General features: G+C 43.0%; 1 protein-coding gene across 2 annotated transcripts in view; it reads right to left on the bottom strand.

Annotated features, from left to right (window-relative positions):
• Positions 1–23,724, bottom strand: part of ACVR2A (activin A receptor type 2A) — a 51,014-nt gene that overhangs the window by 8,727 nt on the left and 18,563 nt on the right. The window contains exons 2-5 of one of the 2 annotated variants that reach the window (XM_066553959.1): positions 11,049–11,256; positions 9,182–9,291; positions 7,401–7,555; positions 1,229–1,252 (exon numbers count right to left, since the gene is read on the bottom strand). In XM_066553959.1, the coding sequence (XP_066410056.1) occupies positions 1,229–1,252; positions 7,401–7,555; positions 9,182–9,291; positions 11,049–11,256 (497 nt within the window). The remainder of the gene's footprint in view (positions 1–1,228; positions 1,253–7,400; positions 7,556–9,181; positions 9,292–11,048; positions 11,257–23,724) is intronic. The other variant, XM_066553960.1, reaches the window with a different exon arrangement.

Genomic DNA, 23,724 nt, shown 5'->3' with positions numbered 1-23,724 from the left:
AGACTCTGCAGCTCCAGGGACTGATTTTACACAGAAACATTCCCTGACAATATTTCCAACTCGCTCTGCTCCAAGGAAAATTGTTTAATGTTCCAGAAATGTTCCCCATTATCCCTGTGAGGTTTTGGGGCTGATCTCTGTGGTGCCAAGGCCACAATGCCAGCAGGGGTGGATAAACTGGGCTCTTAAATTTCCCAGCTGTCCAAAACCCCAGGGCCCAATTCCCTTTTCCTGCCCTTCCCCTTGGACTGAGTCATAGGGGAAATATTCCTTAAGGAAAGGGGACTTCCAGGAATGGGGTTCCTCAAGTGTCCCCAAAAATGGCTCTGGAGATCAGAGAGCTGCTCAGCCATTGTGGAACCCAAAGCCAGGGACAGCAGCTCCTTGGAGGCAGCACCTGCATCCCTGGCTGGGATAAGGAGGCCAAACATGGACAGAGATCCAAGGAACTCTGGGAACTCTTTACAGAGGCATAGGCAGGAAAATATTCAAATATTTACCTTTATAATACATTGAAACCATTAGATTTTCTTCTAAACTGCATTTCCAAGGCATTTATTAGAGGAATTGATAGGACAGGAATTGAACGTTTTTATTACACCTCAAATCTCAATGTATTCAATATTCCATTGAAAAGCTGAGTGGGAATGACCCAATTTGTGAATTAAGGGAGCCCAGTGACTTGGAGCAAATATAAATATAAATATAAATATAAATATAAATATAAATATAAATATAAATATAAATATAAATATAAATATAAATATAATTATTCCCTGGGAAAGGTGGGGAAAAATGAAGAGACTGAGTGGTGAAGGAGTATTTTTCTTTTTCTCCAGATGATCCATTTTTGGGAGTTCCTGCACCACACAAAATCCCAGATCAGCACGTGGAGAGCCCAGAGTTCCAATGGATTTGTCCCAGGGGAGAGATGGGAAGGGAGAGCCAAGGACAGGGCACAGGTGGGTGGGATGTGGCCTTTGCTTCCAGGGAACCCCTGTGCTGGGCTGATGTTCCAGGATCCATCCCAGACTGCACATCCTGACCCCACCACTCAGGAACTCCAGGGAATTTTGGGAGATCCACAAACCACAGGCTAAAACTGCATTTTTAAACCACACATGCTGACAGATGGCTTGTCCAAAATACTGAGAAATCACAATTCAGAGCAAACAACGTGTCCCACATCCCCAGAAAGCCCCAGAGCCAGGAACAAACATCCTCTTACCTCAATCATTATATGAAAGGCGTGCTTGCAGAGAGGGAAAAAACACAGGCAAGAGAAATTACTATTTACACCAGAATGGGATGCAAAAACAGCTTAGAGGAGACAAAGTCAATTATTTGTGAGTTAATGACAGGAATATTCACGGGGACAGCAAAACTTTCCCACAGCAGAAACACATCATTTAAAACAACAAAGAAATCCAGCGTTGTTAGTAAAGGAAAATGAGAAAAACAGGATTATTCTATAGAAAATTAACGAAATTATTTTCTAATTACATAGAGAAGCGTCCACTGCAGGTGTAGAGAGCCGTGTTACAGCAAGCAGCACAGAGACACGTGGAACTTCCCAAGGTGAAATTCCAGAGCCCGGGATGAGAACCCGCACTGCTCCCTGCAGCGCTCCCGCTGCCCGCCAGGGGGCAGCGCCGCACCAGGGAAATCCCGGCCTGGCCACGGAACCGCCAAAGGCCCGGCTGGAACCGAGCCTGATCAATGAACGGAACCGGGCCTGAGCAATGCACGGAACCGGGACTGAACAATGAATGCAACCGAACCTGATCAATGAACGGAACCGGGCCTGAGCAATGCACGGAACCGGGACTGAACAATGAATGGAACCGAACCTGATCAATGAACGGAACCGGGCCTGAGCAATGCACGGAACCGGGCTTGATCAATGAACGGAACCGGGCTTGATCAATGAACGGAACCGGGACTGAGCAATGCACGGAACTGGGACTGAGCAATGCACGGAACCGGGCTTGATCAATGAACGGCACCGGGCCTGAGCAATGCACGGAACCAAACCTGATCAATCAATGGGACCGGGCCTGATCAATGAACGGAACCGGGCTTGATCAATGAACGGCACTGGGACTGAACAATGAATGGAACCGAACCTGATCAATGAACGGCACCGGGCCTGATCAATGAACGGCACCTTGGATCTGATCAATGCACAGAACTTGGCCTGATCAATGCACGGCACCGGGCCTGATCAGTGAATGGCACCGGGCCTGATCAATGAACGGCACCAGGCCTGATCAATGCACGGTACCTCAGACCTGGGCTCCAGCACCAAACCTGATCAATATATCCCCAGAGAGGGGAACTCCAACACTCTGCAAATACTGATAAATCAGCACATACTGATAAATCCCAATATTGAAGATTCATTCCTTCAAACAATCCTGTGAGGAGTTTACAGAGAGTGGAATGAGATCCAGGATAAAGCCACATCCCAGGATTGCAGTGACCCCTTGTTTGTGCAGCTTTCATCCCTTTTCCTGAACAACCTCAGTGGAGATCCCTTCGTTCTGTGTCCTGCACTGCAGGCCCTGGCACAGCATTCCCAGAGAAGCTGGGGCTGCCCCTGGATCCCTGGCAGTGTCTCAGTCCAGCTTGGATGAGCTTTGGAGCAGCCTGGCATGGTGAAAATTGTCCCTGAGGTGGTGGAAGTGTCCCTGCCCATGGATGGGATGAGTTTTGAGTTTCCACCCAACCCAAACTATTCCAGAATTCTGTGGCTCTTTCACCTGAGCCATCTCCTTTGTCCTTTATAATGGGATGTTGGAAGAGAGGGAATTCAAGCCCCTGTCTCCAGCTGCCATTCCCTTCTCCCCCTGTGCCTTCACACCCTCAGGATGCTCTGGAGCCAACAGGAGCCTTTCCCTGTGCCTGGACAGTGCTGAGCACACACTTCCCTTTCTCCAAATAATTCATTCACCAGATTAATACCAATAATTAATCCAGGAGGATTCATTCCATAAACCTGTGACAGAACTCAGAGCACTGGGATCCACCAGGATCTCCTCCACCATCATCAGGGCAGCTCCAGAGCAAAGCAAAACCCACCCCAAGGGGCTGAAAGTCTTTTCTTTTCCCAGGCCTATTCATTATTAAAGTTCTCCAGCTCTGGAGAATTATGGAAATTCCTCAGCAATAAGCAGAAATATGTATGAATTCAACCTTTGTGCTCTGACCATAATGAGAAACTGCAAAAATGAAGCTCTGAGGAATGAGCCCTGTCCCAAAGCTCTCACTCCTCCCCCGAGGGATCAGCTTCCCCCAAACTCTGACAGATTCCACACACATGGAAACTTCCCAGGGATGTATTTATGCTCATTAACACCTCTGGATTATAAAGCAGTGTCCTCCCCTGCAGCCCACAGAGCATCACCTCGGGCTCCCAGCAGAAATCCAGGAGGCAGCAGTTAAAGGGTGTCAGGCTACAAGAGAAATGCAAAGCTGAGATTTATGTCAGGAATTACCTCTGATAAACAAAAGCTGGGAGCAGTTAACCCCCCTCAGAACCCCTGTCACCCACACAAATGTACATGAACACACTCACTGCTGTTTATGCTGCCTGAAAACCAACTCTAATGGGTCTATTACAATATTTGGAAGCAATTAGAACAATAAAACCCTAAGTAGTGTGGGTTTTTCCCAAAATTTGGGCTACCCACAACCATTTTCTGATCTGTAAAAGCTGCACTTGGCTTTTTGGGTGTTTTCATACAAATTCTTCCCTCTATTATAGATTTTAACTTGTAGCAGCCCATGGATTCTATTAAGAAAAAGAAAGGATCCAGTTCCAAGCTCCTCACCCACTGCACATTCACATTCAGGGGTCCTGATGTGCAGTAACTTTCCAATCTCTTTTCCCATTTTCTATAAGCACCTGGCTTCTCCCTGTGTATTTTTCAAGCAGCCATTAATCTTCCCAGGTTTGGATTCAATCCTTGAAAAAAAAACACCTCTCCCTTGCATTTTTCCAGTGTTGAGATGTTTCTACTAAAGTATCTGTAACAACAAGAAGAAAAAACGTGGCTTTTGGAAGACCAAAATGGGGAAAACCTGAACAGCTGATTTAGTTCTTTGTTCTTCAGCAGGAAACTGGGATTTTTCCCAGGTGGAAAGACCTTCCCAGAAATTTCAAGTGCCTCAGGTAGATTTAGGAATTCCCGTGGTCAGAAATTCAAACCCTGATGCATCTTTGACCCCAGAGAGCTCAACCATTTCAGAAGAAATCCCCCAAACAGGTCACCAAGACATGGAGCGAATCTGCAAAGCCTTTTCTCAAGCCTCTCAACACCACGATCACTTGAAAACCAACCCAAAAACGCAGCAGTGATGCAGAGAAACCCTGCCAGGCTGGGAGGGGAACGATTCCCTGCTCAGTGGGGCTGCTGGCAGCGCTGTGGGAGGGTGACAGTGGCACCCATCAGTGCCAGGGTGGCAGGAGCCCCCTGGGCCCTGCACTGACAGCGCTGGCACCAGCTCAAGGCTTGCCAGGAGCCGGGGGGCACAACAGAGCAGCTCCCTGCCAGCCTCGCCCCAGATTTATTGGGAATGTTTGGGGGGAAACCTGGATCACACCTAACTGCATCCCCCAGGGAAAAGGAACCAGGTCCCAGCAGCTCCTTCTGCAGAAAAATTCAAATATTTAAAAGAGCAATCTGATTCTTTGGGTGAATTTTATCAGCTGATGGATTTATTATGTTTGCTAAAGCAAATAGAAATAAGGAGACAGAACAGTTCCTAAGTGTTTTCCATACACACAGATGCATTCAGCAAACATGGATTTGTTAATAACTCACTGCAGAGCACAGAAAGTGACAGATTTGATGGAATTTGACAGCTTTCACGGGATACTTCCCCACACAGCAGTGAGGCACAGTGAGCAGCACAAACAAGCCAAGACTAATTGTCCTTTGTGTCTCTTTACACGTTCAAACATTTCTTACATTGTATTTCTTGCCTTTTTTTTTTCCTTTTTAAATACTCCAAACTATTTCTTTCCCTTTGCTCTCTAATCTTTTACTTTTTCCCTTTTTAAATATTCCAAACTATTTCTTTCCCTTTGCTCTCTAATCTTTTACTTATCACCAAATTCTTTCACCATTTCTCATTCTTCTTTTTTATCTTTTGCTTATTTTTCTTCATTTTTATCTTTTGCTTACTCCTCATTCATCCACCCATTCATTTTTTCCTGGAAGTTGGGTACCAGCTCAGCATTCCCACTGTTTCTGGGAATAAAGCAAGGGAAAAGGGATAACTTTTCTCTGGATCTCACATGGAGCAATCTCTTTTTCCTACTGTACATCTGACCTGTCCATTCTACCACTGCTACATAAAGAATGAAACCAAATCCATTTGCCTACAAACTCCACTCATGCCCCAGTTATTAAATATACTATTAACAGATTAATTGCACAAATATTTCAGAGTTTATTCGTGGTTATGAAGTTCCCAACAGTTTCCCTCCCTTCCTGCTTCCCCTGTCTCCTGTTCCAACCAGCTGTAATTAAATTTCAAGTGGGAACCACTGCTCTGCTGCATAAGGGAGAGTGTTTACACATTGGATTTACATAATAATTCTGGGTAGTTTTTCAGGCACAAGTGGCTTTTCCTGACTTTCCGCATGAGCCTTAATGCCTGCTCCCCACAAGATAGGAAAATGTTGTTGCCCCACAAGCACCAAGGTACATTTATCCCAAAGATACGATCTGAGCATAAACACAACAGCTGATTATCCTATTTATTAAAAATTCAGGTGTCAATCCTGCCCCAAACACAATCCATGCAAGGAAGAAACTGCAGCAAAAGAAGGGAGAATCAGAATTCAAGTTCTTGATACCTCACACATATTTAACATTCTCTTGCTTTTCCATGGCTTTATCCATGACTTAATTTCTTCAGGAAGTCAATCCCACACTGGAATGATCCCCACAATTAGCAGTTATGAATTTGATCTCCCAGCAAAGACCACTGGGTTGATGTAAAGTCCCAAATCCATAAAATGGGAGCTGGATGAACTAATTATGCTGACAGATTGCAGGGAGTCTGAGGAGCTGCAATCCTCTCTGCAAGGACAGCAAACAGACTTTTTTCCTCTAAATTATGTTCTTTTCATTTGGCAACAACATATGGCCACTGCCTCTCCCCAAATTCCTCTTATCTATTACTGAGAAACTGAAACCAAAACACTTGAGCTATCAACCCCAGGCAATGCTGCTTCCTGCAGCACCCTTCTGTCAAACAGCAGCACTGGAAATATCCCAGGAGCTGGAGCACACAGAGATCAATCCTTGGCAACCCTACCCAAAATAACAGGAGTTTTCATTTTCATCATAAAGAACATCACTGGAGGACAGGTCGTGTATTCTGGTCACTGCACTGAGTTGGAAGCTCAAATTAATTCTGCTGCAAAAATCCAAATAATTTCTCTCTTCATTTCCACAACCACATTTTCTCCAGCTTTTCTGCTTTGGTCTCTAGAATTTCCTGCTTTAACTCTTTCCATAAAAGCCTCCTAATCTCAGGTGGATCTCCAGACTGAAGGAAGAGGAGTTCCAGTGGTAGCACTAATTACAGCTCCAGGATCAGCTGGAGCCTCCCAACAGCAGGAATTCCACACACAGGAGCCCCAGAAGGTTTGTCTGGGTTCACAATGGCCAGGCTACAATCAGGTGTGGAGCCCACAACCTCATCCTTTTGAAATGAAACACAAACACCCCTAAAACTGAAATGTTTCATGATAAAGCAGGAATTCCACACACAAGAGCCCCAGAAGGTTTGTCTGGGCTCACAATGGCCAGGTTACATTCAGGTGTGGAGCCCACAACCTCATCCTTTTGAAATGAAACACAAACACCCCTAAAGCTGAAACGTTTCAAGACAAAACAGAAAACACATAAACAAGAGGTAAAGAACTTTCTCCACATGATAAGAACCACAATGCACGAGCTGAGCTATGAAGATTTTCTTAACATTCCCTACACCTGCATCCCAGTTCTAGTTGTCCTTAAACACAGCTCATTCTCTCTTAGCTGCTATTTTCTGAACCCCTGAAATGGCCAAGATGAACTGGCAACTCTTTTTTTTGTTTCCAGCTAAGCATTACAGCTCAGCCCTCACCATGCCTTCACTGTGTATTCAGTTTTTCTCCTCCCGAACAAAGAGATGCATAAAAACATGAAGTAGTTGCTCATCTGTTCATCAAAGAATAATTAATAAGGCTGTTTAAGTAAAGCTTAATTCTCTGCTTTAGGGGAGAGCAAGCGTTAGGACCTGGAAACCAGGAGGGGAACAGAGAGACCAGCCATGAGACAGATCCCCTTCAGGCATGGTTTGGCCCTTAAAAAACCCCAAATCCTGCAGCAGGGGCTCACCTGGGTGGGAACAAGCACGGGAGGATAGGCCAGCTTGTGATGTCTGTACATCCAGAAGGAGAAGAGCACAATCACTGCAATCCCCATGATAGGCACCAAGGAGTAGAGCAAGGTGTTGAACAGAGGTGGCTTCGGTGTAACAGGATTGGAAGTTGCTGAAGGGGGAAGAAAAAAGACACAGCTTTTAAGGAACAAAACCAGGCAGTGTTTGAAATGTGCAGCAGCCTGATTTTCTAACAGCTGCTGCCATCATCACAGCAGGCTCCCAGTACCTGATTAGCCAGCACAAACTAACACCTGGTTAAAAGGCAGCACTCTGGAAAGCAGGGGAATAGCTCAGATCCCAGTGGAATTCTGGGCCTCCAGCAGCTTACAGGGGGTGGCTGAACTCCCAGGGGACTGCAAGAATTCATCACCTCATGAACTAAAACCAATCAATACAGAGATTTGGCAACAAGCTCCAGCACTCCTGTGCCTGGCTGCAAGGAGGAGCTCTCCAGGTGAAGACATTTCCACATGACCTCAGAAAAGGCTCGGCAGGAGCAGGAGCTGCTTCCAAGGCAGCCACAGCCCCCTGGGGCAAGAGAGGGCTCAGGAGAGGGAGGAATGTCAATTACTGCCTCAGCAGCATCACTGACAAAAATGACAACAGTATCTCCTGGGTCAACAAAGGCTATTTTAATCTTGCAGAAAATGTTCTTTCATTTCATAAACAACTTCCTCTGGCTATTGGATACATGAGACATTTGCTGGTTTCAGCTCAGTTATTAACATCCCTTGGTTTTCCAGCAGATTCCTGACTGGAAGAAGATGGGCAAGAAAAAATCCAATCACCTTATAGCTGTTGTTTTTTAAAATAGTTATTTGTTAAGTCTGGCTAATTTGATTATCTTTCAGAACCACAGAATATGCTGAGTGGAAGAACCCACAAGGATCCTGTGATCTGGGAGAAAGTTCTTTTCCCCTTTTTAGAGGTTACTGTGTCCATTTACAGAGAAGAAAGAAAAGGAACCTTTTCTGTTCCTTTTCTTCTTTTTTGAAGAAAAGGAGCATCCCTAGGCTGGCACAGGAATACAGGTGTGACTGTGTTCACAGGGTGAGGGAAGAGATGAGAATGTTGACTCTATGTTTAGAAGGCTTGATTTATTATTTTATGATATATATGTATTATATTATAACTGTACTAAAAAGAAAAAGAAGGGAAAGGTTCCTTCTGAAGCTAGCTAAGCTAAGAATAGAATAAGAAGTATGAAAACAAAAGGCAGCTCTCTTGGACTCTGTCTGAGATAGCTCTGTCTTGATTGGCTATTAATTATAAACCTTCAGGATGGCTTAATCAAAAGTCTACCTGTTGCATTCCACAGCAGCAGGTAACTATTGTTTACATTCTGTCTCTGAGGCTTCAGCTCCTCAGAAGGGAAAATCTTCAAGGAAAGATTTTTAGTGAAAAAGATGTCTGCAACATACAGGGATAAGAAAGCTTTTGGCCCAAAAATTTACACCCTTAAAGGAGCTTAACCATGTAATTAAGGTAAGATTTGACAGTAACTTCTACATCTCAAACCAGGCAATTATTTCAGATTATCCTTCCTTCCCACCCTTGGAAAGAGCTGAAGTGCCTTTTATTGATTTTACAGGCAAGCACCTTTCCAAGGGGAATAAATGAAGTGGCACTGCACAGAGCTGTCCCAGAACCCTGTGGCAGGAAAGGCAGCACTTTTGGGCAAGTGTGAGCTGCAGAAGAAGCAGGATGTGGAGCGGTGCTGTCAGGAGCAACTTACGCTGCGTGACCTCCATCTCCGGGAAGTAGAAGAAGCGCTCGTTGCACATGTTGCCCTCACAGCAACAGAAAAACACCTCAGGGCTGTCCTTCTTCTCTATGCAATCATTCCTGCAGAAGAGAAGGGGGAAAAGTTCATTCATCTCCAGCTGGGTTGTCTTTGTTCAGGAGAAAATACTGTGCCCATCTTTTAGATTTCCAAGGTGAACTTTGTTAAATCGACCATGACCAAAATAACAGCTAAACCTAATGAGATAAATTAAACTTTGATATTTTATGTTGCAATGAAATTTTATTAAAGCAGAAACACATTTTTGTCATTTTTAAGACAAAGTCAAAGAAAACCACCAGCAGGACAAAGTTAAAGAAAACCACCACCATCACCAGATTGAGGAGCAGTTCACAAGCTAGATTTAAACAGGACAAACAAGGCTGGAGGTAAGTGAGAAGGAAGATTTCTAAATTTTATTGTATTTGTAGAAAGAAATGATGAAATTTCCACAATCTCCTCTGCCTACATTATGCTCAGGGACAGAGCTTGTTTTATTCCCTGAATTAACTGCAGGAATGGCTTTTTCATTAATATTCTGCTAACAAATAAACTGAAACTATTCCCATCAGGAGAGAAAAAGCAGCAACCAGGAGCCAACCTGACAGCAGAACTGGAAAAGGCTGAAGAAATACTGGAGGATTTTAAACACAGCTGAAGATTGTCAGGGAGGTTTTGGGCTCATCTTCAAAACTTGGGGTTATTCCCTGGAGCCAGCTCTGGCTGTCACCCTGCCCTGTGACTTCCAGGGAACATTTTCTCTTTGATGTCCTGAATCTGCTGCTGTTTGGAGTCACCCCCACAACTCCCAGAGCACCCCACGCCCCAGAGATAAGATTTGGGCAGCTCTGGACAAACACAGCACTGCCTGTGATTAGCACAAGTCACTTAATGAGGACTTACTCAGTTTCCAGCTCCTTCCTCACTGTCCTTCCTGCATTTCCTTTCTTCTTCCAATTTCTTTTCTTTGCTCAAGGGAGAATTTAATCTCATGATTTTAGGGTTTTTTTTAGATTGTGGGACTGAGCTTTAAACTTGTCATTAAAGCAAAAAACAGCCTGGGCTGGGGGACAATTTGATTTGGGAGAAAGGAATGCAAGGCTTTCTTCTAAAAATTCAACTTTAAAGAAATACAAATTCTGTAAAAATTACTGAAATAATTCCTCAATACTTTTTAACGATGATCCTCTGTGGATCTATTTCTTAATTCTCTGCCTTCCCAAATAATAAATGTTTTGGGCCAATAAAACCCAGTAGAGTATTTAAAAAGCTGCAACACCATTGCTTAAGAGAGTCATGACCTTTATTCAGTCAGCATCTAACAAACCCCAAGTCCTGCTGTTACTGCTTGTGGGTTCTTTCTGGACCATCTGTTATCAACAAAAAACTGGAAATTTAGAATATTCTTAGAGCTGCCATTGAGCTTATTAATAAACTGCCAAAATACTTCCATGATCTGGTAAATTGCAGACACAAAGTGCTGACTTTCCAACTCTAAAGACTTTGGAAATATCAACGAGAGAATTTTGCATCCTGGCTGCAATAATTATATTTGCACTGTTTGGCAATAACAAGGCACTACAGAATCCATTATTAATGGACTAAAAAAGAATAAATGAAATACCTGGGCTCATTCAAGAAGGTAGAACATGTTATTCTGCAACCAAGACAATGTACTCACATGGAATCTGGTCCCTATCTGAAACTAAGATAATTATTCCCAGACTCACTGGTTGTGGAGGTGATGACGTAGAAATTATGGAGAGGCAAAAGAGTTTACAGTGACAAATCAATTGCAAAAATTCCTAGGAAAACTCACCTGTCATAACAATTGATGTCATCCAGCCAGCAGCCTTGCTTCACGATTTCAATTGATCCAGAAATATTCTTCCATGTGGCAAAGCAGTGTCTCCTTTTATCTTTATCACCATAGCAGGGCTCGATCCCACTGCGGTTGGTTTTGTCCTTCTCCCAGTTAGCGTTGTAGTAGATGCACTCCTGTGTTTCTGATCTGCCCAGGATGGCACCTGGAGGGGTGGGAAGCACAATTCAATGGAATTCTGCAGGATCAGGCACATGAAGAAATGCAGGTTGTATAAAAATATCATTTCCTGCACGTACCAATGTGCCCTCTCTCCCCCCTTTTTAATAAAGAGAGAAAACACGGAAAGTTCAGCAGCATTCCAAGTGTTGAAACATAAAACAAAGATCTTCTGTGAAGTCAAACAGTGACTTGCATAACTTAGCAAGATTTGCAGAAATGAAGAACAAGTCATGGCAATACTTCTCCATGAATAGCAATAGCAGAGAAAATTTAGAATGCTGAGCAGGGAAGATTTAATTAAAATATTCGCCAAACCAGGAGCTTTAGCCAGGAAAATTCACCAAAAGGCATTTGTGCTTCTTATCTTGTTACAGGAGCCAAAAGAGCAGGGAGTTCATCTCAGAAAGCCCCAAAAAGCCAAGAAGTGTTTAGGGGCAAGTGTTACAGAATCCCAGAACGCTGTGGGTTGGAAAGGACCTTAGAGAGCATTTAGGGACCATCTAGGAACTTCCTGGGATTTGGGTGGAGATCCCTCCAGAGTTAATGGGATGCAAAGCACCAGCCTGGCTCCTGCAAAGGTGAAGCGTTGTTGGGAAGCAAGACTGTTAACAGAAGACAGGGAGGGAGTGAGAACTGCCTTTTATTTCTGTTTTTCTCTTGTCAGACACTGACCAGAGCATGCCATTCATCTCCATGGGAGCTCCACCATTTAACATGTGTTAAAGCCATGGGAAAATGGAGATGGAGGAGCTGGAGAACCAGAGCATCCACTGAGGAAGGCTCAGGAGGATGCCAAAGCACTTTGCCTGTATTTATCCATACAGTCACAATTTTTAAGACATTACATTGCCCAGCACACTGAAGACCAGACTGGAAGAGAAAAGGTTTCCCACAGCAGTTTTTGACGTGTTTATTTGCATCACTCACTACCTCCTTTAGCCACGTTTATCCACAATAAATGTGACCCAGCAGCCATTCCTGAGGAGAATGAGGATTATTCCCACCTGAGCCTTGGGAGAGCAGCACAGGAAGGCAGAGCTGAGCCCAGCACTGCCCGTCCTGAGCATCCCACCTTGCTCTGCCTGTGTTCCCAAAATAGGCAGGAGCTGGAGGATCAATGGGAGAGGGGCAGGAGCCAGCTGGGAACGCTGCGAGGGGCAGCCTGGGAACCATTAAATTCCTTGTGCTGCCACAGCCTGACCTTTACAGCTCTCAGCTATGGCAAGAAACAGATGAGGCAACAGATTGAACAATTTGGTTCTGTCAGTGCAATAAAGCAGAAGTCCTGGATTTCTCTCACACGTGCCATTGCTTTTCTCCTGCTGCCAAGCCCAGCTTTGAAGGACCACAGACAAGCTGAAATTTATAAAATTCAACAACTGCAGTAAAACTAACTTTGCATAAATATTCTCTTTGTTCCTGTCTTCTTTCTAGTCAGGTTTTCTTATCCATCTATTTTTTAATCCATTAATGCTCCAATCAGTGACTGGCAGCAGCCACTGCTGCTTTAATGACCTTGGATCTGGCTGGGGCTTCTCACCTGAGCAGGCACCTGCAATGGGTCTGGCCAGACTAAGCCAGGCTTGAGCAGAGCAGGACAATCCTGGATTAATCCTTCAAAGCAGAAAAGCAGGAACGTGGTGGAAGCAAGGTAAGGGGAGAAGGGGAACCACACAAAGAAGGCAGCCCTGAGCCCATCTGCTTCCAAGCAGCTCTGCCACCCCCTCCACAGGAATGGAGCTCCCAGGGGACAAGGGCAGCTGGCATTTACAATAAAGTGAATTTATTAGGCAGAGCAGGTCTCTAATGGAACTGCTGTATCCATTCTGAGTGCACAGGGAATTGCCAGGTCCTCAGAAACCAATTCCTGAATCTCAAAAAGCAAAGTGGTGCTGCTGAAAGAAGCCAAACTCCAGCAGTGTCCTGTGGATGGAACAGGAGGTCTGAAAGCTTGGGGTAAACACATTGGGAAAGCAAAGGGCATAAAGTACAGAATTGAGTTTACTTTGGGCCCATTAAGCCAGATCCCACTGGATATCTGAGTATTCCCATCCCAGTGCTGCCATCCCTCACACTCCTGTCCATCCACCACAGCTGCTCTCGGGGAACAAAACCAACATTTGAACTTGTGAACCACTCCTAATACAGGAAACAGCAGACCTGGGAGCAATTCCATCAGACAGTTCAAGAGCAGCCTGGAAAACCTCACCCCAGGAGGAGCTGGAAGCACTGGCTGCCATTTCTCAAACAGGGAGACTGAATGACTGAAAAAAATCGACCAGTTTGTTAATTAATTAAAAAGGGGCAAACAGTGCACAGCTCGCAAGGACTAACATGGCCTTAATTCAGGAAGGATCCCTGGGAAAAGGTGCTGGATGGAATAGGAATTGTCTCTTGCAGGTATCGTTAAAAAAAAAAGACAGAAACTGCTGGGAGTTCATCATCCAGCTTCATCCACTAAACCTAACATTGAGCAACACAAGCCCATGGTCTGTGCTGCAGGAATGGTTTCCTGATACTTTATCTGAGATGTGATAATGATCATGTCCCTCCCTTTCCAGGGAAGACTTCAACACTTCCCACGTCCTACCCTCACTCCAAACCCTGCTTTTGCTGCGTGATTAGTTGGTGACACCACGGAAAGACACAAAGGGCAAAGGAACTGAATCTGTGATCTCTCACTGCTTTATGAAATGTAACAACATTTTCAAGCTGAAGTCATGAAAATTGATGAAAAGCCTGCAAAGATTAGTTTAATGGTGCCAAGGACACTTTTTTTTTGCTATTCCCTAGAGAATTTACAATATATAAAAGAACTGAAGGGTGAGGTTCAGTCTGGCAGACACCTCTGCCTGTAACAAAAGGTTACTTAAATTGTGTTATATTTGAGATGAATTTGAACTCTTTAAGTACTGAAATACAAGGAATGGAGCAGTTGATTAGAATAAACCAGCAGAGCACCACAGGGACTGAGTAACTTATAGATAGAATGGCCCATTCACCAAAATACCAGAATTGTAACACGCTGTTCCAGAGGAGCAGAAAAGAACAGAAAATGAAGCATAAATAGAATTAACACCTTACACAAAAAACCTTCAGCTGCTGCACAGGTACCTTTTCTCAAGTACTTGCCCATGTGTGTTATTCTATTTGTTTCCACAGTGATCTCAAACACTTCCTAGCCCTACAAATATATCTAAGAACAGACTACAAATATAGACTAAAAAAGCCCAGCTTTGATGTTCCTGTGAGCAGGAAGCAGGGTTTTATCATTCTCTATTTTTTCTGATAACACCCAGGGGAATGTTTCTCAAAGGAAGAAGAAAGAAGTTATTTCCAACCTAATAAAGCAAACCGAGTTCCAAGAGAAAGGATTCTGTCCTCCTTTTACATGCCACGATGTCCCCAAACTGATTTTGTTGATTTTTAGACTAATATTAGTGCTATTATCCCTGTTCTCAATGCTCCCAGGTCAAACAAGGACTGTACTTCAGATGAGCTGAGCCAAAGTACATTCATTAAATCCAAACACAGCAGCAATTAGCTCAGGCAAGGCAAGAACTGCAGCAAAGATAAACAAGGCAGTGAGGTACCAAATCACCTGCACTGCTGCCACCCTGCCCCGTAAATATTCAAAATTTAAAGATTAACCTGATGCTCCAGAAAGCTGCTTTCTTCTTCTAAAATAGTCTTTAAAAATAAATGAGTTTGCAACTTGAACAGGGGTAAACTTGGTAAGCTTTAGTGTAGTTTTGTACAGCAAGAGCTGCATTTTTCTCCAGGATTGGAGTGGGGGGAGCAACAGGAAATCTGTATTTGCTAAGATATCTCATCATATACTTGGAAAATATTTCAATTTTTTTGCAGTTCACACCTTTTCAAAATGGAAAATTTGTAAGGACGAGCCTGCCATGGAAGTATGAAATTCTGTAGCTGAGATAACACTTCTGAAAAAGAAGGAGAGAAGAATAAAGTGCTGGAAAACTGAAGGATGATCAAGCCAAAGGCTCTACAGCAGAGTGGAAACTATGGAGGATGATGTCACCTAAAACAGGGAATAGAACTGAGAGTGAAGAGGGGGAAGGTGAGAGGAATAATATCTGTATTGTTAAAAAAACCCCTTGCAGCCCCTGGTTTGCTTGGTGGACAGTAACAAAAAAAACCCCCTTTTTTTTACTCTGAGTCTTCAGGACTTACAGTATGGAAAATAAATCAGCTGCTTTAACCACTAGATGATGTTATTTTACATATATAGATATATCTTGGGTTTATTTGCATGGTGCTCTGGCTGAAGGAAAAAAAAAAAACAAACTGGGATTATTTTTCCAATGTGCTCCCCTCAGTCCCTCCCAGCAGTTTGTGCCACCGATAGAAGAAATTAATAATGTTGTAATGGGATTTTGCAGAGAACTTCCATTTTCTGCCTTCTACTTCCAAATATCTTCTTTAAGCCTGGATTTCAGGAAGTGGGAAAACCCCCAGATCTCTGGTGGCCGAGTTTTCCGGAATGCTTTCAGAGCAAAGCACGTGGCAGAAAATGGAGAAAAAGGCTCAGTGGCCATCTCTGTTCTTTAGGTAGAAATTAAAGTGCCACCAAGAGCTGTCAGCCCTGAGATAAAGATTGTCATCCTTTGGGGATCTCCAGAGACTTGGAGTTAAGTGTTATTTTTCACACTCCCTGACTTCAAGGGAACACAGTAAAACAGAGGCTGATGTTTTCAAGTTCAAACATGCCACTGCTGTCACTGCGAGGTGTGAGCAGCACACAGCACAAACACCTCCCAGCCACTGCCTGCCGAGTTCTGTAGGGGGGAAAAAGCTCCCAAGATCCCAGAAATGGTTGGGTTTGAGGCACAGCCTTGGGGCTGCACTCATCTCAGGTGCTGGTGGCTTTCAGTCACTGCTGGTCCAATCCCCCCTTCCTGGCATGAATACCAGATGGTTAAAATATTCCAATATCACTAACACAGGGCTCAAAACTGAAAACTTGAAATTCTACAAGATTCAGATGTTGGAAAAAATAGAACAGGGCCAAACAGTAACCAAGAAATTGGTTTGCTCTTGATAGAATGGCACTGAGTTTTACATCTCTTGTGTCTCACTCTTCATCTGATAATAGAAGAAAATCTTTTAAAATGCCTCTCAGCTGCCCCAGCTCTAAAAACCTAAGAACAATCAAACAACAGGTGCTGGGTAGAAATACTCAGTTCCCAGTTTGGATTATCCTCCTCTCCCCAGCGCAAAACCCCAAACACAAAGCATAATAATAAGGAGAAAACTTGATTCATTTGACAATAAAACTTGCACCCTGATTATCCAGGAGGGTTCACCTCCTCTTGCCTCTGGATGAAGCTGAGGGAAGCAGCTGCCCAGGAAGGAGCCAGGGATTCTCTCCCAGTGCACACAGGAGTGACACCATTCCCACCCAGAGTCTTGGAATGCTGTTACTAAACTCAAAAAGAGGCCCTTCAGCACTAAAGGCGCCAATTAAGCAGCTAAATAAACCACCTAGGGACACACAGACTGGATCAGGAATGGTGAATCCTTCTCAGGGCTGAGTCTCATGCTGCTGGTGGCAAGCAGCAGCATTTCTATTTTGGGACCTGCCAGGGAGTTTCCCAGCAATGATCTCAGATACCTGTCAGAGCTGTTCTCTGATCTGAGAACCCCCAACCAGCACAATCCTGCAGCTCATCAGATATGGGAGCTCCTCTCAGGAACATCCAGCTGTGAATCCCAAAGGATTTTGGATCAAAATGATCCTTTTTGGGGTTGGTGTTTGTGGAGGTTCTTCTCTGAGCTACAAAACTTCCTGAGAACTTGTGAGCTATGAAACATTTAGAATTTTCTCCAATGGAGGGTTAAAATTCCTGCAGCCTCATGGAGATGGGAAATTTGAACATATTAATCACTTCATTAAAAAGCATTGGGAAAGCTTCATTTTAGCTGTCAATTTTAGCTGTCTTCAAATTTCATTCCCTGGTTAGGCTGTAAGAGAGGATCAAGAAATGACATTTTCTCCAGCCCTCCTCCTGTACTGTTTGTTTCACACCCCTTCCAGGGGCTGTTCAGCAGGATCAGTGTCAGTATTTCACCTGCATTTAGAAAGACAAGGAAGGAGTCTCCTCTCCACAGATTCCCTCCTGACCCCTCAAAGACACACCCAGGAGAGTTAATTCCAGCTAATTACAACAAAATATTCTACCTTTTGCCTCCCAAATCAGTCAAGCACAATGCAAATGTAACAGTTTGACTGCAAAGCAAACAGAACCACACACCAAGTCAAACAAAAACACAGTCAAGACATCTAAGAGGCAAGCATCCAACTCCACATTTGATGTTTCCTCCACATGATATATCCAACCCCCACTTCTTTTTCTGTCTTACAGGACCTTATGTAACTATTTAAAAGACAACAGGACCAGTGTGATTCTGCCTTCAAGTCAGCTCTCCAACAAATCTCTCTGTGGGTGTCGTGTCCCACTCGGTGCTATTGCAAGCAAAAACACCACCCAGTTCTCCTACATGTGCTGATCAAGCTTCTTATTTACATTCTAATTCTTTAGCCATCCTTATACGTCTCTTTTTTTCTGTGGTTACAACCAAAACCCCAGCCTAAACACACTTACAACCAGTTTTGTTGTTTGTTTTGTTGGGTTTTTTTTTTGTTTTTTTTTTTAATTTTTAAAGCATCAGCTCTATCTTTTTCCTTCAAGCTGGCCCAGCAAAATTCCCAAGTGCTGAGCTCATGGGCAGGAGCTGGATGGTCAGTGCACAGCCAGACAAGCTCCAGCTGCCCTTGTCCAGATGGCAGCTCAAAGGAGGAGACACAGGTCCCACATTTGTGTAAACACACACAGGGATTACCTGGGAGCTGCAGGCAAACAGGATAAGTGGAGGGGAAAAGGCAGAACTCAGTGCTGAGAAATTCAACCCTTCCACTGCTCCTGCTCCACTGAGCTGGGAACCTGCCTTACTCCTCCTCTTCCATTTGATGGAGAATGGGCCCTCTGAGCTTCAGTCTTGGTTCCACACAGCCCGTGACCCCGGGCTTTTGTGTTTTCATTTCCATTTTCATTTCCCCACCTCATCCCACCAGGGCTTGCCAAGCTCATCCTGCTCACACCCTTCAGCCATTCCCAAGGCTTTCTCCAGGATGGATATTGGGTTTGTTTGCTGGGACACAGTCCTGCAGAAGCGCTTTGGGATCAGCTGCATCTCTAAAGGATGGCATTGGCAGCTCGTGTGTCTGCCCTGATGCAGGAGCCCAGTCTGAAAAGCGTTTTGGAGCTGCAGCACAATCAAAAATCCAACTGGGCTGTGCGGCCTCAAACAGCTGAAGTGGCACAAATGAGTGGAAGTAATTCCTTCCTTCAGCCACTAAACTTAAATAAATGTCAGGCTGCAGCAGTACACATCTGAGTAAATACCTATCAGCACAAAAATGCTAATATGTTTGTGACTGCTGAACTCTCTTCCTAAAGCAAAAACATCTACATAACCCCAAACTTCACTGGGTCTGCTTCATTCCATTTCTACTGTCCAGTCCTGCTGAGATCAAATTCCAAACCTTGTCTACACTGGAAGAGTTTTAACATTTGTGTCCTCATGCTCTGAGATCAGTGTTGATTACATTTAAGAATCCAGCACAACTGCCTCTTTACCTCCAGCTAAAGTGGCTGTCACTTGAAATGGATTTTCTTTGTCCCCTCTCAGGCTGCCTCATTTTGCCAGACTGTAATCTGAAGATTAAGTGAAAAATCCCGTTTCTAGAGCTGGAAACAACCCTGTTTACAGACAGACAGAAGCACTGCTGCCATGGCCAGCACATCCCCTCCAGAGCCAGCTCCAAACACAACTCCAGGCTCAGCTGCAGCCCAGCCCCAGGGAGCAGATCCTGCCACCTCCGAGGGAGGCAAGAAAAGAGGACTAAGACTTTTTTTGCCTCAAGTTTCTTATTCAGGACTTGTTTTCAATGGGTTAAGGGAAATCCAGTGCAACTACCTTATGGGGTCTTCGTTAAGTAAATGTTTTCACTCATTATTTAAATACTCAGCATTTTTAACCCCCATCATTGCCTTGCCCTGCTCCAAGGGCACTCCAAGTGAGCTTCCCTCAGGAATGAGAAATGACAGATTTCACTACAAGTCACTATTAGGACTGGCTTTACAGAGAACAAATTTGGATCTAAGTGACCAGTTATCTAGAGAAAATATCATTTATTTAAGATTTAGAAGAAGAAAACAGCAATGGAACAGCAAAGCAAGTTCCTCATATACCTCAATTAAAAACTAATTTTCTGTTCAATTTTTCTAGTCTTTATGGATTCCCATGAAGCTGATCCACTCATCCTCTTCTTAAAAATGTTACTACTAATACTAATACTAATTATATCCAGAAAAGCAAGATCAACACCCAAAAGAACAAATCCAAAAAAGAAGCATTTCAAGACCAAAAGGAGGTTATTAAAGTCAGCATAACACACACTAAAACTTAACTCTTTTTGTATTTTTTATCAGAACTTTAGGAACAACTGACTGGAAAGGGGAAAAATTTAAAATTACCATTTAAAAACTCTTTTCAGAGCACAAATCTGTAGTAGAGACTTTAAAACATGCTACACATTGGCCATCCAGCACATTTATTGTCATTAAAACATTATATTCAGCCACTCCTGCAACAGCTGCTTTAAATAAATCAGCTCTGCTTTAACATGAGAATCAAATCAACACAAAAGTAACCCAGGACAGTGGGGTTTATTTCTCTTACCTGCCTAAAGCACTTGAAAATGGTTTAGATTTCCATTTTAGGTGTTCTTCTTAAGAAAACACCTCATTAGAAAGAATTGCAGTTCAATTCTAACAACCTGTAAATAATCTCTCTATTCCTTAAAATAAAAATTTAGAGGATTAAAAAAAAATTATATATATATATATATATATATATATATATATATATAACCTACTAACATCAAGTAGTTTATATATATAACCTACTAACATCAAGGAAAAATCCAACTAATAAAAAAATATTCTTATTTCTGGTTCTGTATGAGTAACAAATTTGATGTTAATCTCCACCATCTCATTTAACAGCACAAAAAAACAAAAATACCTGTTAGAAACTCAAGGCTACTGCTGGAATTCTCCCTAAGTATGAAAAAATTAAGTCACGTTTTAAAAGTTTTAAGCATCTAAGCATTTAAAAATTAATTAATTAAATTAAATCTCATTTATGAACCATTCACACAAGCTATGGGGAATGCAAGTCAACAGGAGCATCACTGTTTGTTAGGAAAAGTATCCAAAACTAAAAAGTGTTACTGGATATTTGAATTTTGGTAAAACCCCCCCTGATCCTACAGCCCACACCTGACACAGCACAATAATCCCAAACTGTTTCAGTTTCAATGATAAAACTGCCTTCAATGTTCAGCTGAGCCACTTTTGCTTCATTTCACTTGGCAAGAAAGCCTTAGAACCCCATTTGTTACAAAAACCTTGGACAAACCTGCAGCGTTAACTTCCCAATGTGCTGATTTGGAATATTAAGATCATCTCCAGGAATTTTGACTCTCAGGAGGCCCTGCACAGATCCCAGCACACCAGGATCTATATTTAGAACAGCAACTCCAGTTCAACCAGTCCATCAGTTCTGTACTGGGTGATGCTTTTAAATCAGGGGCAATCCAGATCTGCTGGCTGAGACTTGCATTAAAATGTTTTATTTTAATTCATTTTCCCCCCCATGCTGCATCAACAAGGCAAGATTACAGATCTCCAGAATGATAACCCTGCTGCAACATAAAAATATTATTTTTTGCTACAGAACTGAAGAAAAATAAATTTTAAATCACTGCTAAGTCACAACAAAGCCACAACAGTTTTAGAATTCATAAAGATCAGGTGAAAAAAAATTAAGTAATGACCAAATACAGAGCAATGCACAACTCACTGACTCCTATAATGGATTTCCAAGTGGTTTTTGACAGCTAAATATTATTTAACTTATTGTCTGGTTACTTCTCCATCGTTTTGTGTATTGGATGAGCTCATGTTCCCAAACTTGGATTTAAAACACCACTGTGGTCTAGAAGCTACAAATATTTTTTAGAATCTAACCAACAGACTGGAATAAAGCACCAACAAAAATTGAAATATAAAACAAACCCCATGCAACTTGAATATTTATTTAACAGAACTACCCAGTTTTACTGACTCACTGACAAATTGTTTGAGTATTAAAGGTTTACCTTCATTTCAAACCTCCCCATAAAATACATCAAGTTCTCAAGTGGGCCCTAAACAATGCTAATGAATAAAGAAGGGAACAACCAGCACATGTGAATATTTCAGATCTCAGAGAAATCACTTCAGTTGCCCTTGGTGCACACAAATGAGGAGCAGTCACATCCCTAAGCAGGCGCAGATTTAACCCCTGAACACAGATTTGAGGAACTCCCCTCCCTCAGCTCTTCGGCAGCCACACAGAACTGAAATTGTACCCCGAGAAAATGTGCTTTATTTGGGTACTTGGCTGTGTTTGACCCCTTTCAGGAGCCTGAAGCAAGCCAGCTCCATCCCCCCGAGCTGAGAGGGTGGAAAATGGGGCCCCAGAATCTCTCCTGAGCAGCAGGCAGCAGATAGCAGCAGATCACCAGCAGCAGAGATCCAGATCAAAGCCTCCTGCACCTTCCCTCAGATCTGCATCCAGCAGCAGGGGAAAACCCACTCAGGGCTCACCTGGCTCCCTCCTGCCAGCTGAACGTTCAGCAGCACAGTTGCTGCATCTGAAATAACCCAAAGGACTCATTAAAGCCTTTCTAGATACAAAATCCCCATTTTTGCCACTCGCTGAAGGTATCCAAATGTGCCATTTTTCTAGCAGTTAGGGATGATACTGAGCCTCTTTCTCTACAAACAAATACAGATACAAAAAACCAGTTAAGAGAGTTTCTGGCATTCGAGAAAGGAAGATGATAAATGTAATACAACCAGTTTTAATCAAGATCAAAGCTGCAGGAGAATGCAGACAGACAGTCTAGACTGCTTTACTTTGAAAGCCTAAGCATATAAAGCAACATCTGCAAAGAACATTAATCACATTTAGTCCACAATCTTATCACCTCCCAAGCAAGCAGAAACAACTTTTACTTAAAAGTCATATGCTTCTATGTGACAAGCGTTTTTAATTATCTTTAAATTAGATATTTATCACTGATTACAAAGCTGCTCTGTTCACTTTGAAATAAGCTGATGTAATTTGAAATACATTTGCAGAGCTCCCTGGACAAAAAATGGAATAAAGTATTGGTAAGGAAGCCTGGTGAACAGTAACAATTATTTTACATCACTGGTACAGAGTGGGAATTCTCAAAATATTGAATTAAGTTCTGATTTGCTCCTCTGCATTTCAGACCACAACTCAGCAGACAGCAATAAAGTGAAACATTTTCTGTACAGTTTTCTTTAGCTTTAGAAAATAACTTGAGAATATAAATAATCAGCTTTCCTTCAATTTTCTTTCTATAAAAAAAATTAATCTCGCTCCTGCACTTTAGAGGGGAATTAAAAATTGGAGAGATGGTGCATATCTACATATAGAGTATTTATGTGATAATGCACATCTTTCTATACAAAAGCAATTTATTTCTTGTTTACCTTGGTTTATTTTGCTTATATTCTGGTCCATTCTCCCTTATGATTTTGCCTACTCACTAGCAATCATTTAATTTATTTTATTTAAAGTGTCTTGCATTAAAGTTTTCCCTTCTGCCAAGGTTTTCATACAATCTACCCTTCAACAAGAGCCTGGCAGAGACAAATCCACAAAAAAAATCCATCATCTTACAACCCTGAGGCAACAGCTGTGACAATTTACAACATTATAAACCCACAGAGGCAAAGAACAAAACTGGGAATTTCTGCACTAAACTCAGCTTCTCCAGCAGCCCCACATCCCACAGGAGAGCTCGTGAAACGCAGCAGCAAATCCAAAATTTATGAGTCTTACTCAAAAATCTGGGTGTTAAATTCCTCAGTTCAGAGCAGGCAGAGTGTGCAGCCTCCCCTGCAGCAGGAGTCACTGGGAAAAGGGATTTTTAGGATTTCTACTGATACCTTTCAGTTGGAGATCCCTTTGCAGATCCCTTCTGGAGATCTCTCTGCAGGCACTGCTGGCCATCCTGCTGCTCCTGAGATTCCTCCCCACAAACTTACAGACAAAAAGGCAATTCTGAATCCTTTTTCCCCCAAATCCTCCCCGGTCTGGTCGCTTTGCTGTTGCAACTCTCAGCTGCAGAACAGAGGTTTTGCAGCAGCAAAGCCCCAGTCACTCATCCCACCCTGAGGAGTGGAGATTTCATTGAATTTCTGTGGAAAAGCACCTGGTTTATTCTCCCTGCTCAGGCTGCAGCATCCTCCTGAAGCTCTGCAGCGTTCCTGGAGTGCTG

This window comes from Molothrus aeneus, chromosome 7 (assembly GCF_037042795.1).
Source record: "Molothrus aeneus isolate 106 chromosome 7, BPBGC_Maene_1.0, whole genome shotgun sequence".
Taxonomy (NCBI): Eukaryota; Metazoa; Chordata; class Aves; order Passeriformes; family Icteridae; genus Molothrus; species Molothrus aeneus.
Note: the sequence above shows the minus strand (reverse complement) of the source record. Positions and strands in the feature narration are given on the sequence as shown.